Here is a 15,052-nt window from a genome sequence, read left to right as displayed (position 1 = left end):
GTTTTCAAAATGTGAAATATTCAAATGTTTTATGCATACTTCAAATAGCGTGAAGTATGTATGAACCCGTGCTTAATAGCGACAGTTTCATCTCTCAAGAGGAGGAAATGTGCCCTTACCTATCTGACTCCGGAAAGTTATAAGAAAAATAGTGACTCAAAGTAGCCGGGCCGGAATTTGCTTGGTACTGGAAAGCAAGGTAAATTTGACTTGCTGGGGCTCCTTTATATGCGAAGCACATCTGGGGAAAATGTTAAAGAGTCGCAGTTAGACCACATTTTATGCTGTAAAACTGTTTCTGATGTGAAATCTTCCACTGTCTTACTTCCTCTCTCAAAAAAATACTTAATTCCCTGGGCCAGAGTCTGCGCAGTTCTCTTCTCTCTCTCCCCTCTCCTGCCCCCCCCCACCAGCATGCTAAGAACTCCCTACCCCCTCCCTTAGGAATGTGTGATCTGAGCTATAAGGGCTAGACTAGAGGCAGGATGCTACTTAAAATGGCAGCTGCTATTTTAAGCAAACTTCTAAAGCTGTTTACTTCTAAGCTGTTAGGTCTGGTAATGGTTTCTGCAGAATAAATATAGTGTTCTAGGTGGCACTAATGTGGCAACTCTATTGGCAGTAAAATGCCAAAATAACTTTCCTTCTTCTTTAAACATGATGAAGCGTGATGAAACGTGAAGAAGAAGCCCTGGCCCACCCACTTACAGTCCTGATATGCCCAAAATCTTATTTTTTGTTCTTTCCCCATCTGTCCATAATCTCTCCTTGAGCCCCTCCGTTTTGTCATAGTTCTGCCCATTTTGTCATCACTCCACCTCCTAGCACCACTATCCCGTCCCCTAACATCACAGACAGACCCCTTTTGTTGCTGTTCCACCTCCGCTGGCTGGTAAGTACATTTTGAAAAGACGGTAACCCCACAGGGAAATTATACACACTTTGGATTTAGGACCAGAGTGATAGACCAAAGGTCAAGATGATAAGCATGGTCAGGAACAGGGAAAGGACAAAACACACGATGAGCAAGGCTTTGAGGATCAGAAGCCAGTTTAGGCAGTGTACTAAGGTGAAACAGCAAAGGATGAATCTAATGCCACGAAATGACACCCTGGTGTCAAAATATGCACAAATGCTGTGATTTGTATGTCCAGTAACACAACACAAATGCCATGGGGAGACATGGCGCACATTAACAAAGGGCACTGGTTAGTCCTATATGCTAGGAGGTTAGTATTATTAGTATTATTCCTGTTAGGAGGAATAGGCTAATTGCCCTATAGCAAAAAAAGATGACAGTATGAAATGAAATTGTAAGAAATATTATTACCTGGCTGTGCCTGGTCAGTGAAATAAGGCCGTACGGCGTCTTGTCAAGCCTAAGAGCCGCTGAATCAAACACAGTTACTGGATTCTTCAAGGAAAAGCGGCCACAAAACGCTGGGGTTTCCGTATACGACAGAGTGCCCCATAGATAATTCCACTGTAGAACAATAGCCAAAATATCTTCTAAATAATGTGTGATTAAGCACTTGTCATTCAGCTTAGGGACTTGCTATATGGGGATATACAAGCACATTTACTCTGCCTCTGGTGCCTGTGCCACATATGCACTTTAATTCCATCGCTGCTAAATAGCCTATTCTCTTCATTTATATCTTACCTCATTTCCTTGTGTCTGAAAAGTATAAGGGATACTAATATTTGTTCATAGCTGAATCATTTAATAACAACAACATTTTACCGGGGTGAAATCATTTTCATAATTCTTGAAGAATTTGACTGCCATGTTTTCCTTGTACACATAGCCATCTGGGCACATGGAACTCAGCATCCCCTCAATGGCACTCTCCACCTGGGATGGGGAAAATAGAAAATATACAGAAAAAAGAAATCACTTCCTGTAACAAAGAATGATCATTAGGTTTTCAGTAACAAAATGCATAGCCAGTGATGTGGGGGATATAGAAAGAGAGAAGGGGTGATGCAGGGGGCTGATTTAATGAAGACCGTACTGGAGAATGCAGAAGGATTCCCAGCAGAATAGGTAATCAATATGTACCCCCAACTTCATTCTCAGGCTGAACACCCCGTCTGCTGGTTTGGATGCACCGAGCAGGGCCATTTCTATACTTTGGCAGCCCCTGCCGTAGTCCTGTCACATCAGGTTTCCTTTCCTTTTATGTCTTAGTTTTATCTGCTCACAAATGGCCAAATAAAATCTAAATAATAAAAGCAAAATGTCTGTAGGTTTGCTTTTAGCTTTCTCTTCTTTTTATATTTGTAGGAAGGGCATTTTGTATTGTGAATTTATTTTTAATTGAATCTGTTCAGGAAAAGTGAGGAGTAAATCCATTTTAGATTCCAACAAACCTCTGCAGGCGATGCATTATCTGCTATAGGCTTTGAGTAAACTCCATCCCACACTAGGGTGAAGGTGCCCATGTCAGCTCTTCCTTTGGTCTCTTCCGCCACAGTCACAGTAAGGTTGCTCCCATCTGGGGTCTCATAGGAAAGCAACTGGAATTCACCTTATAGAAACATGGAAAGCATCAGCATCAAAGTATTTCCTTCCCTCTTTATCATTTGGGTTGTTATGATCACCCTTTGTTTTTAGTAACTAAAAGCTTTAGCGACTTTATTTTATTTTGGAATATGCACTTAACCTTGCCTTTTGCAATCTTGTCTTTTCTATAAAGGTATTGCTGATTTTATTTTATTTTGGAATATGCACTTAACCTTGCCTTTGGCAATCTTGTCTTTTCTATAAAGGTATTGCTGACTCACTTTCTATTCTTGCCTAGGGCCCTTTAGTCACAAAGGGCATTGGGTTTGTGGGCACCTAGGGTAGGCTAATGTGAAAACATACCTCTTTGGGAGTTGAATGTCACAGTATAGATATTCTCATTGCTTGAGCTTGTCATGGTTACGTTGAAAGTGTCTGGTTTCAGAGACCACAAGTTGTTTAGGGCAGTCTGAACATCAGCGGCCGACGCATCAGCTGACAAATAATCTAAACGGATCAATGGAAAATAAAATTGCCAATAAATTATCAACGGGACACAAGGCCTAACTAATCTGACTGTTACGTACAATCATGAGTGACTCTCTGCATTCAAGGACTGTGAGTTAAAAAATAGATGTCCCCATCCTCTTGCAGATTGAGGCCTAACTCCTCTTAATATTTTGCAACATCTTCTATGCAACCGTGTATTTCATTTGCTTTCCCTACAATTATACTGAATTAATTACCGGTATTTATGCCATAGCATTTCCAAGTCTCCAGCATAAGCTTGCATCATCTTGTCATTTTTCCTTACTCATATGTGGTGACCTCTTACTCCTTGTGACCTCTCAAATGATCCAAAAGATTCTTTCTTGCCTACACCTGCCACTCTGATTACTAAAAAACGTAGGTCTTGTCACCAAGACATTTCCAAGTAAGGACGGGAGAGACTGCGAATTTGAGGTCAATACCCCCAAACAAGGAGAAACCAAAACTTTCCTCAGACCAGTATCTGAACTGACTTTATTGTTATCTGCTGAAGAACCAAGTGGTGGCATCTATAGATGCCCGGCAGGGGTGTCAGGCTTCCATCATCTTGTCATTTTCCATCTCTCATTTGTGGTGAACTCTCTCTATTAGCTATTTAATGCATCTGCATAAAACCATTTTCAGTACTACATTTAAACCCAGCTGGCTACCATACTCCCAACATGTGACCCAATACAGTGCCTTGTGGGAGTTCATACTCCATGCCGCAGCTGCTTAGCCTTTGCATTGCATAGTGCAAAAAATTTCTGTACATATTGCAAATTTCTTTTAGTTTCGCCTCTATTGCCCAATATTCTAGCAAATTATTCTTTTCAGTCACTTTTATTGAAGTGTTGGGAGGTTTATCTGCAGGTTAAACTACACACTGCCTTAAGTAATACATAGTGAGGACAGAACAGAACGTAACGGTGGAGTAATATTTGGTATATAGTAACCTAATACTCATATAATGCTTGGGTGTTACCTTACCTGTTTTCTCACTTCCAACAATTAACCTGTAGAACAGCACCGGGCAAGCACTATCACAAAGCTTTGTAACTGTAATTGTCTGAACTTCCTCTGTTGCTGTAGATGTGCTCCAGTTCTGCAATGTTATGATCTACAAGAGATAAATGGGATACCATAGTCACTGACAAGCTTTTTGTGGGAACATTTCACCAAAGCCAAAAATATGCTACAAGGTAAAATTGGTACAACAATTTTTAATTCAAATATTATGGAATAATGTTTGGTGAAGCACAAGGTAATAGTTGCGTGGCCAATTGGTGAACCTGGTGAACCTCTAGAGGCAGTAGTGAGAAATCTAGGAAATTATATAAGGTTCGTTCTAGTTTACAGCAATGGTTCAGTCTAAGGGGCACACTACAGAGACAATAATCACCTGCTGGGGCCAAGGCGTATCAGACTAGTACCTACGTCAAAGTATCTTTTTTGATATAAACGCTCATGGGGGTTTTCTATTGTTTTTGGGTCATCATATGTGGACTGGTCAAAACGACAACTGCTAGATATTGGCCTTGACCTGATCCATGATGCAGGGTGCATCACAAAATGAAAATTTAATATAAGCTTCATTATACTGAATGTTCTAAATATAATCAGATAAAAATTCAGAATTCTAAAAATTCAGCTTCTAAAATAACCAAGTTACTTTCACTATCTGCCTCTAAGCCTTCTTTCTCGCTTCATGCAGGAATCGGGATTTTTGATTAACAATTAGATCCAATGTAGCCATTGGAGGTTGCTCATTTTGCCTCGAAGATGTATTAGCGCTCATGATTTTAAAATCGCCAGACATCCTGTCTCTCTACATGCAGAGCTGGTGCCTGATTCAATTATTTTGTCTGTGCTTGAATCAGTTATTTTAGTGAAACTAATTAACCTGCTAGGAAAGGGAACCCTCCCTCCAAAAGATATATATGATCTAACTGTCAATCAAAATCTGACTCCAACTCCTGCATGAAGAGATAATGAGGAGAGACAGATGCTGAGAGGGAGGAGAGTAAACAGTAACTTGTTTATTTCAGAAACGGTACAGAATTTTTAATTGATTTTATTTTGAAAGTTTCTTATTCCAGTATAATTAAGCTTATATTACATTTTCTATTTCATAATAGTTTCCTTTTAAATGTAAATCTAGTTTTATGCACTTTGTTTTTATATTTATACCTGATAAATAGAGTTAAAGCCACAAGATAAGCTAAGCCTCACTAACACACCAATTGAGATAATCCTTGGGTCCTATTATACACACTGATATTCCTGAATATACAGTAGCTATTATACCTTTCTATTCCATGCTCATGAATTACACTGCGCTGTATGATATAATACATACCTGCTGCTCTTGTAACACAGTTGTCTGGGACACTATACCCTGTAATTCATTAACGGCATCGGCAGTCTGTGTTTCGCTGTAGACACTGCTAGGCTTATATACGCCCACATTTACTGCTGATGTTCCCCCGGACTTCTTTAGATATATCTCAATGTAATACCTGAAAAACATGGTAAGAAAGTGGCTTTCTGAACACTTTCCCAAAACATTAAAGAAACAATCTTTAGAAACAAGTTAAGTCAAACTTACGGTTTTCCTTTTTGAAGCCTAAATGTTCTTGACATCTGTGACGGATAAGAGAAGTAAGAAGGGAAATAGCTGCTATTTGCAACCTTTGTCTGAAATGCAAAAAGAAAAAAAAAAGGAAATTAAGTGCTACAAGTGAGTTCTAAATATTATGGTTATTCTTTATATAAAACCAACAAATAACACAGAACTTTACAGAAATAAAACCCAGCCCCAGTGGAGACTCTAATGTCCCCAAAATTGCATTAATGCTATGGTCAATATAATTAGGAACCATTAAAGATATAATAGTAATAGCTTGTTCATTTGTATGGTTTTTCAGTCAATTTGGAAATGTTAATATTCCATAATTCATACTAAACTCTATGTGAATTTTGTTAAAGTTCCATGACTTTTTGACGTATTTTGCGCAAAGACATTTTGGAATTCTTTAAAGCTTTGGTTAAACTTTCCTTGGGACTATCTTTTTGAGTCCCATTGAGTCCTATGGAAGGCTTCCAAAGCCAGAAAGGTTTTTGTGGCTTAACAAACTTTTCGGCACAAAAATTTTGTGACTTTCGGAATGCAATTGCGATATTTTCATACGACCGATAAAAGAATTTTCGTGACATTTTAGAACATCAGAAATTATCGTGGTTACTACGAATTTTTACCATATCGTGATTTTAGCCCCGAAAACCATCGGATCTTAGTAAATGTGTCCCCCTGGGTAGAGTCCTGCATGGGCCCAATTTTATAAACCCAGTCCTGCAACCTGCATTTTTAATCACTTGGACACACCACCCAACCTGACCCCCAACTGGCTTATCCACAAACTGCTGACCACCATTAAACAGGAAATGCTGTTGCTGCAAACCAGAAGTGACACCATCATAAGTGGGCAGGGCAGAAAAAGTTTTTAAAAATGTTTAACAGAGTAAAACTTGCTATAGATAAGACCTGTGACCCAACCCACACCTATACCCACATGCAAAAATCCTACCTGCAACCCACAGTTACCTCTGTGGGTACCTGTCCTGCTGCAGGACTCTAACTTACAGACACTTACACATACGGGCCCATTCATTAAAGCACAAAGTTGGGATTGTTAAAAGTATGATTGGAAAAATCTGTAGTAACCATGATAATTTCCGAAGAGCGTAAATTGTGCGAAAATTTGTGTTGTGGTTGTATGAAAATATTGTGGTTGCGAACTGAAAGTTACGAAATATTCGTATCCCAACGATCATAATCAGCGCAAAAACCTTTCTGACTTTGACACTTCAATGCATGATTTTTGAAGCCTCCCATAGGGCTCAATGGCACTCTGCAGCTCCAACCCGGCCCAAGGAAAGTCTCCCATAGGGCTCAATGGCACTCTGCAGCTCCAACCCGGCCCAAGGAAAGTCTCCCATAGGGCTCAATGGCACTCTGCAGCTCCAACCCGGCCCAAGGAAAGTCTCCCATAGGCTCAATGGCACTCTGCAGCTCCAACCCGGCCCAAGGAAAGTCTCCCATAGGGCTCAATGGCACTCTGCAGCTCCAACCCGGCCCAAGGAAAGTCTCCCATAGGGCTCAATGGCACTCTGCAGCTCCAACCCGGCACAAGGAAAGTCTCCCATAGGGCTCAATGGCACTCTGCAGCTCCAACCCGGCCCAAGGAAAGTCTCCCATAGGGCTCAATGGCACTCTGCAGCTCCAACCCGGCCCAAGGAAAGTCTCCCATAGGGCTCAATGGCACTCTGCAGCTCCAACCCGGCCCAAGGAAAGCCTCCCATAGGGCTCAATGGCACTCTGCAGCTCCAACCCGGCCCAAGGAAAGTCTCCCATAGGCTCAATGGCACTGTGCAGCTCCAACCCGGCCCAAGGAAAGTCTCCCATAGGGCTCAATGGCACTCTGCAGCTCCAACCCGGCCCAAGGAAAGTCTCCCATAGGCTCAATGGCACTGTGCAGCTCCAACCCGGCCCAAGGAAAGTCTCCCATAGGGCTCAATGGCACTCTGCAGCTCTAACCCGGCCCAAGGAAAGTCTCCCATAGGGCTCAATGGCACTGTGCAGCTCCAACCCGGCCCAAGGAAAGCCTCCCATAGGGCTCAATGGCACTCTGCAGCTCCAACCCGGCCCAAGGAAAGTCTCCCATAGGGCTCAATGGCACTCTGCAGCTCCAACCCGGCCCAAGGAAAGTCTCCCATAGGGCTCAATGGCACTCTGCAGCTCCAACCCGGCCCAAGGAAAGCCTCCCATAGGGCCCAATGGCACTCTGCAGCTCCAACCCGGCCCAAGGAAAGTCTCCCATAGGGCTCAATGGCACTCTGCAGCTCCAACCCGGCCCAAGGAAAGTCTCCCATAGGGCTCAATGGCACTCTGCAGCTCCAACCCGGCCCAAGGAAAGCCTTCCATAGGGCTCAATGGCACTCTGCAGCTCCAACCCGGCCCAAGGAAAGCCTCCCATAGGGCTCAATGGCACTCTGCAGCTCTAACCCGGCCCAAGGAAAGTCTCCCATAGGGCTCAATGGCACTCTGCAGCTCCAACCCGGCCCAAGGAAAGCCTCCCATAGGGCTCAATGGCACTCTGCAGCTCCAACCCGGCCCAAGGAAAGTCTCCCATAGGGCTCAATGGCACCCTGCAGCTCCAACCCGGCCCAAGGAAAGTCTCCCATAGGGCTCAATGGCACTCTGCAGCTCCAACCCGGCCCAAGGAAAGTCTCCCATAGGGCTCAATGGCACTCTGCAGCTCCAACCTGGCCAAAAGATAGTCACAATACCGAAGCTTGAATGAATTTCGAAATGATCTTGTCTTTGTGAAAAATACGACAACTTTAGAAAAAATAAAAAATTTTCGCAATCGAGGTCATCGTGCTTTAATGAATGGGCCCTTTAGACACTGACTCTAGGACAGATTCATTAAATAAAATGTAAACCCTCAAAATAAACTAATATAATATTGTGCAGATCACATTTCTAAGCTCTTTTACAATTGACATGAAGTATTTTTTTCAAGTTTTCAAGATATTAGTTGTTTTTAAACTTCTAATACAATCCTTTTGCTCTGCTTAGAACTAACCAGAAAAATGTCAGAGGACTCATCTTTGCTCACTAACTTCATTTTCTAAGCAGAGAAACATAACAAGATTTATTTTTTATGAAAATGAATTTTTAGCTGGAACTGTAGGATTAAAGACTGATAATAACTAGAAAAAATGTAACTTGCAAAAGTACTTAGGAGAGAGCTCTGAGCACTTTAACATGAATTTATTTTGAAGGTTTACATTTCCATTTAGGATCAGACTGGGAAATCCACATGGTTGATCTGAATTCTTGGACACCAATAAAAATAGCATGCAGGGAGGAAGGAACAAACCTTTCCAGCTTGGAAAAAAACTTTTAAACAGGAAAGAGATCATTTTTGGGTAGCACCCACTAATTACTACTATTCCATAATACTATTCCAAAGGCCAGTACTGTACCTTGTTTGCTGGGTCCCCAGTTTCACTGAACATGAGGATGTAATAGTCATCTCCCTTGATGTAAAAGGTGTAGTCATCCGTTTCAGAAGGTACAAAAAAGCCACTGAGGCGGGCAATAAAATTTAACAGTGGCCACGCCTGGGATGCATCTTCTACCCAGCTAACGCCAGCATAATTAGGGGTACTTTCATTGAAATTTATGGCCTGGTCGATTGCATATGAAGATGTTTTATTCCACATTTGACACTTCAGTCCCCTGCTGCCTGTTATTATGTAAGGACAAAAGAGAATAATGTTGGTTTTATTACATGCCATTGGTGGATACGATATGTTATATTGTATGTATTGCTGAGATATTCTGCATTACATGGTTCAGATAAAGTTATATAGTTAAGAATCAAAAGATAATGTTGTGGGATATTTGTATGGTAGATTCAAAAAATCAGGATGAGATTGTGGCAGTTAAGTATTAAAATGGACAGAGAGGAGCATACAGTATATATCAAAGAGTGAAAATAGAATTCAACCACTTTCTATTTACTGGGAGTTCACCATTGATAATAATGGCCCATAAAAGTGAACAGAGAGCACTTTTCCCTCCGTCAGGCTGTGGCATATTCAGGTATCACTCTTTGGTACATATGCCACTTTGAGTATAATGGAAGTTACAACTGACTGTTTTTTGGCCCCAAAATGCATTAGCGCTAGTGATTAGTGAATCTGTCCTGTTTCGCTTCGCCATAAAATTCACTAAATGACAAGAAAATTCACAAAACGCCGAACAATCCGCGAAACGCGTTTGTCACAACTAATTTTTCTGCTGCAAATTTTCGCAGAACTTTAGTGAAACAATTCACAAATGCCGAAATGCGGAAATTCGCAACGAATTCATGCCTGGTGAAAAAATTCACTCATCACTAATTAGCGCAGATTCTCTGACCAAAAGCCACCAACCCTTTACATTCCTAAACAATGACACACACGTAAATATATAACTTAGTAAGATTTTGATAGCTCTTACTAGGGCAATTTAAACTAAATTTTGGTAAACAGTCCAATGCAACACAAACCCCCTAATATACCTATTCTTCCAATCTGTTTGTTCCAAAAGTATGAATAAATACCATGTTATATGCCGAAATGCATATCTCTTTCTGCATCTTTTGAAATCCTTGCAGGGGAGGAGGAGCTAAAACATTGATGTTACAAATTATGTTACAACTTCTCCACAGCTTACAGACAGCATGCAGGAACTACATTACCCACAATGCATTGCACTGTGATGTTCCTTTCCTTACTGACATCACGTGTGCAGGGAATTGTGGGATTGGGAGGATGCAGGCTGAAGGCAGGCTGATGACAGGCGACTACTGTTACATTTTATTTGAGTCACAAAGTAGTCAGCCAGATCAGCAGGGGAACAGGGGGCGGGGCTTAGGGAACTGTTCCAAACCATATTATTACATTCCAAATCATGAAATGGCTGCATATTTTTAATTGATTTATATTGCAAAGATGTTTAAAATTCTGTTTACTTTTCAAAAAGCTTAAGTTGTGTTTGGGTGGAGTTCCCCTTTAAGCAAATGGTTCTAACATCACTGAATGAACTACATACCTGGGAACAGGGTGGGCAGGACACTTGGCCTCGGTGGAGTTCGACATGTTATCGTAGTGTCCGTTAGTCCAAGAACAATGCAGTCCTGACCTGTAAAAATCACAGATATTAAAGGGCTGTTTATAGCATTCAGGGCATTTGGTGGAATTTTCTGAAAGTGGTTCAATGTAGCGTTGCCCGAAACTGCCCCTTCAGAAATGTGTTCATTGATTTATTACAAAATGTAATACAGTTTGAGGTCCCAGGTATGGGACCTGTTATCCAGAATGCTCGGGACCTAGGGTTTTCCGGATAAGGGGTCTTTCAGTAATTTGGATCTCCATAACTTAAGTCTACTAAAAATCATTTAAATATTGAATCAACCCAATAGGCTTGTTTTGCATCAATCATTTTTAAAAATTAGAATTATTTGCTTATAATGGAGTCTATGAGATGGCCTTTCCGTAATTTGGAACTTTCTGGATGATGGGTTTCCGGATTATCCCATACCTGTACCACAAATATATTCCAAAAGGAAGTAGCAGTGGTAGATTCTGATGGTAGAACTTCACCAGGTACCAGAGCCAGAGCTCCACTGCTAAAGGGAAAGCCCCCGGAGCAAACGTTGCACCACTTTACCCTGCCCCAATATCAGAATGAGGACACATTAGAAAAGAAACAAAGGGTAGCTTTACTTACTGTAGCTAGAAATCACAGTTTTGGTTGACAAGGCAGCATGAAATCCACAAAAAAAAGTAAAAAGGAGACTTGTGTAGAAGGTCAAGGACAAAATCAGCTTGAAAAAAATAGCTGAAGAGAGTAAGTTATAATGGGTCTGAAATTGAAATAAATATTCATTCTATAGAGCTCCTTCAGCTTTATGTAATGGTTTATTGGATATACATGTTACTGATATCCCTGTCAGTTGCAGTACCAGTTCCCACCACTTTTTTTCAGAGCCTGCAAAGCAACAGCGCTGCCAGCTATGGTCTGTACTGCAGTGAGACAGCTGTCTGAAAAGGAATCTCTCCCAGAAGCAGCCTATTATTTGTACTGGTGATTATAGGAAAAAACATCACACAGGTAAATGCTGGACTCAATATAGAGGAACATAGTGATATTCCTGTATAATAGAGTACAGGTATAGGACCCATTATCCAGAATGCTCGGGACCAAGGGTATTCCGGATAAGGGGTCTTTCCGTAATTTGGATCTCAATACCTTAAGTCTACTAAAAAATCAATAAAACATTAATTAAACCCAATAGAATTGTTTTGCATCCAATAAGGATTAATTATTTCTTAGTTTGAATCAATTACAAGATTCTGTTTTATTTCTACATAGAAAAATGAAATCAGTTTTAAAATTCTGAATTATTTGATTAAAATGGAGTCTATGGGAGACAGGCATTCTGTAATTCGAAACTTTCTGGATAACAGGTTTCCGGATAAGGGGTCCGATACCTGTACCATCACGTACCTCCAACAAGAACTCGGGCAGGGGCATCCGTTTGATCAAAGTTGCTCCCAGTTATTGTGATGATTGTGCCGCCTTCAGTGCTTCCAACAGAGGGGGAAATGCCTGTGATCTCTAGAAAAATAATGTAATATATATTACATATATTAATAAATTGTAATATATATATATATATATATATATATATATATATATATATATATATATATATATATATATATAAATATATATATATATTCATTTAGTAAAATGAAATCTAGATCCCACACAACACTTCCATTGTAAGTCATTGTACTTCTTAAAAGGACAGTATACCACCTTTTTATTGTGTATGTGTATGTGCTGAACATACTGTCTGCCTGTTGTTTTAATTAAGAAATATCTATAAATGTTATGAGCTGCATAACTTGCTGGCACTGATGATGATGATTAGCACAAAAACTAAAGCAAAGTCACATTCTGCTGCCAGTTCATAAGATCAAAACAAAGCAGCAATCCCCTTAGAAGTCTCTGTATAATAAAATGCTCCTTATCTTAGTGCTTAACAAATTCTTCAACTGAGGGTAGGGGTTTGTTTATACAGCTTCACAGTGGACTGCTAATTTGTGACTGTTCTGGATGTAGAATGTGACATTACTTTCCATTTCAGTTGAATAAATGTTGAAAACTGTGTATACTACCCTTTCAATAAGGAACTTCTTTTAGATGTCCTCTTGCTCATATGAATTTGTGTTTTCAGAGAACTATTTTTATGTTTGTTTATTGTTTGCACCATAGAAATGTAATGTAATGCATAGTAAACGGAATTACCTGCATATGTTTGGAACATGGTGATTTTATTCAGGGAAGACACAAAATAAGTGGCCAAGCTTGGTAAACTCCTGGGGGTTGAAAGAGATCATCAGCATCATTTCTATATTACCAAGAAGTAGTTCAGGTATAGAAAGATATAGTTCAGGTATAGGAAGATACTTTTGTTGGTTATATACAATCTGGTCACATATGCCAGATAGAATGACAAATAAAGCCAGTAACAGGGACATCATGAAATATACAGTATATTATATATTATAAGCTCAAGTCATAAAGCTGTGCAGGAATACCCTCTAGTGGCCAATAAAGGAAAAAAGGGTACATTAAATATATATTCTTGCACAAATAAGAAAGTTAAATTTTTTTTTAGTGTATTTCAATCCATTAAAATCTACTTAAACCCCAAATACAAAGCCTAATGCGTTTCATGCTTACCCAGCACTTCATAGGCTCAATATGCCAGTTACCAGCTGATTAGTCTACAAGGAACTCTGGCAGATTATGGTGTGGAAGTGAAGCCCTTGTAGTTTGGGTAAACTATAAAACACATACCCCATATGTAATAAAAGGAGCTCAGTTTGCCCATAGCAACTAATAAGATGTTCGATTTTAAAAAGGTGACCAGTAAATTCTAGCTGCTGATTGGTTGCTATAGGTTACTGCTCCTGGGCAAACTTTGGAACTTTTATTATATAACCCCTATATAGTGATGAGTGAATCTGTCCCGTTTCGCTTCGCCATAAAATTCCCAGTTGAATTTCATTCATATCACCTATCTAGACGGTCCTTGAAATTCAGCTAAAAGTGACACACAGCCGTCATTATCACGTACCGTCCATAATTGCTGTCCAAAATAAAGCTGATATTGAGATGACCTGCAAACGGGAAAAGAGTTTCATTACAAAATAATACCTAAATGTGAAGACAAAAAAAATGTATAGATGTGAACTTACCAACATATGTTCCAGAATACCGACAGGTCAGTGTGCCCATATCACTGTTGGTGCTGTCAAGTTGTAGTCTGTACCTGGTAATACACAGAACCATATAATTCTTTGGGTTGTGTAATATAAGTGTATATTTATATATAGCCAATTAATTTGCACTTGATCCAGCTCTCTTTATTGTTTCAAGGTATTCTGGCACAGGTATGGGATCTGTTATCTGGAAACCCGTTATCCATGGCAGGAAAAAAAAATACAGCAAATTGCTCCCTTTTGATTTCAATGCCAGTTGTTTTGATCCGCAGGTTCACTCAAAAAGGAAGACATGTTCAAGATATACAAGGTATAAGTTACTTACAAGGTATCAGACTTTGGTATCAGCAAGTTACAGGGCATTCCCCCACCATAAACCCTGTAAAATAACAGAAAATGTTAAGATAAGTGAAAATATAAATGGAATAATGTGTACATTGACCATTAATTCAGTATTAACTATGGTTGACATTGCCATTAATATACCATGGGTTTATCTGTGGCTGAAAGTAGTAAATTGTATGTCGTTTAGTGTGGTTTTGGGAGCAAGTCAATTTCAAAGTTGAAGTTACTTCAATTTTAAAAAGTTATAGTAGTTTCTCTGCATACATGGGGGGCTGTAGTGCCTGGAACTCAAGTGGCTACTTCCTGGCGTAAATAAAAGACCTATAAAGCAGAAAGATTAGGCCTAAGTTGCCTTCAGACATGTTAGTCCCTGATGTTAAAACCTGGTACCTTGGATCAATCGGCCCTTAACCCCCTTGTTGTTAATTCAATCTGAATATCCATTCCATTCAAACTTAGAAGAACTATTTACATATCAATAGAATATTACATTTATAGACATGAGTTAGGGAGAGGCTGCAGTCTAAAGCCAACACCACTATATGGTCTATGACTTGTGACTGTATAGGGTTGTCTGTTTCCACTGACCATATACCAATGCATTAAGGGACCCAACTACAACTACTGCACCCTTAGAAGCCCCACTTGGTGTGGAGCCCTGGGCAGTCCCCCCTGTTTTTGAGTTCTCCCCTCCAGTCCATAAATGTATGGATAAAGAACGTCTGTGAGCGCACAGGTTACTGCTGGGTGGACAATTATTTT

At 40.1% G+C, this 15,052-nt stretch overlaps 1 protein-coding gene across 1 annotated transcript in view; it reads right to left on the bottom strand.

Moving 5' to 3' along the window:
• The window catches only part of LOC100486915 (fibrocystin-L), a 92,325-nt gene that overhangs the window by 56,296 nt on the left and 20,977 nt on the right, over positions 1 to 15,052 (bottom strand). Inside the window, exons 8-21 of the mRNA XM_031904604.1 lie at positions 14,271 to 14,324; positions 13,922 to 13,995; positions 13,801 to 13,843; positions 12,966 to 13,036; positions 12,159 to 12,269; positions 10,701 to 10,790; positions 9,086 to 9,348; positions 5,643 to 5,731; positions 5,394 to 5,553; positions 4,025 to 4,154; positions 2,870 to 3,013; positions 2,374 to 2,531; positions 1,745 to 1,855; positions 120 to 241 (exon numbers count right to left, since the gene is read on the bottom strand). Coding sequence (XP_031760464.1) covers positions 120 to 241; positions 1,745 to 1,855; positions 2,374 to 2,531; positions 2,870 to 3,013; positions 4,025 to 4,154; positions 5,394 to 5,553; positions 5,643 to 5,731; positions 9,086 to 9,348; positions 10,701 to 10,790; positions 12,159 to 12,269; positions 12,966 to 13,036; positions 13,801 to 13,843; positions 13,922 to 13,995; positions 14,271 to 14,324 — 1,620 coding nt within the window. The remainder of the gene's footprint in view (positions 1 to 119; positions 242 to 1,744; positions 1,856 to 2,373; positions 2,532 to 2,869; positions 3,014 to 4,024; positions 4,155 to 5,393; positions 5,554 to 5,642; positions 5,732 to 9,085; positions 9,349 to 10,700; positions 10,791 to 12,158; positions 12,270 to 12,965; positions 13,037 to 13,800; positions 13,844 to 13,921; positions 13,996 to 14,270; positions 14,325 to 15,052) is intronic.

The sequence above is a fragment of the Xenopus tropicalis genome, chromosome 6 (assembly GCF_000004195.4).
Source record: "Xenopus tropicalis strain Nigerian chromosome 6, UCB_Xtro_10.0, whole genome shotgun sequence".
In the NCBI taxonomy this organism is placed as follows: domain Eukaryota; kingdom Metazoa; phylum Chordata; class Amphibia; order Anura; family Pipidae; genus Xenopus; species Xenopus tropicalis.
Note: the sequence above shows the minus strand (reverse complement) of the source record. Positions and strands in the feature narration are given on the sequence as shown.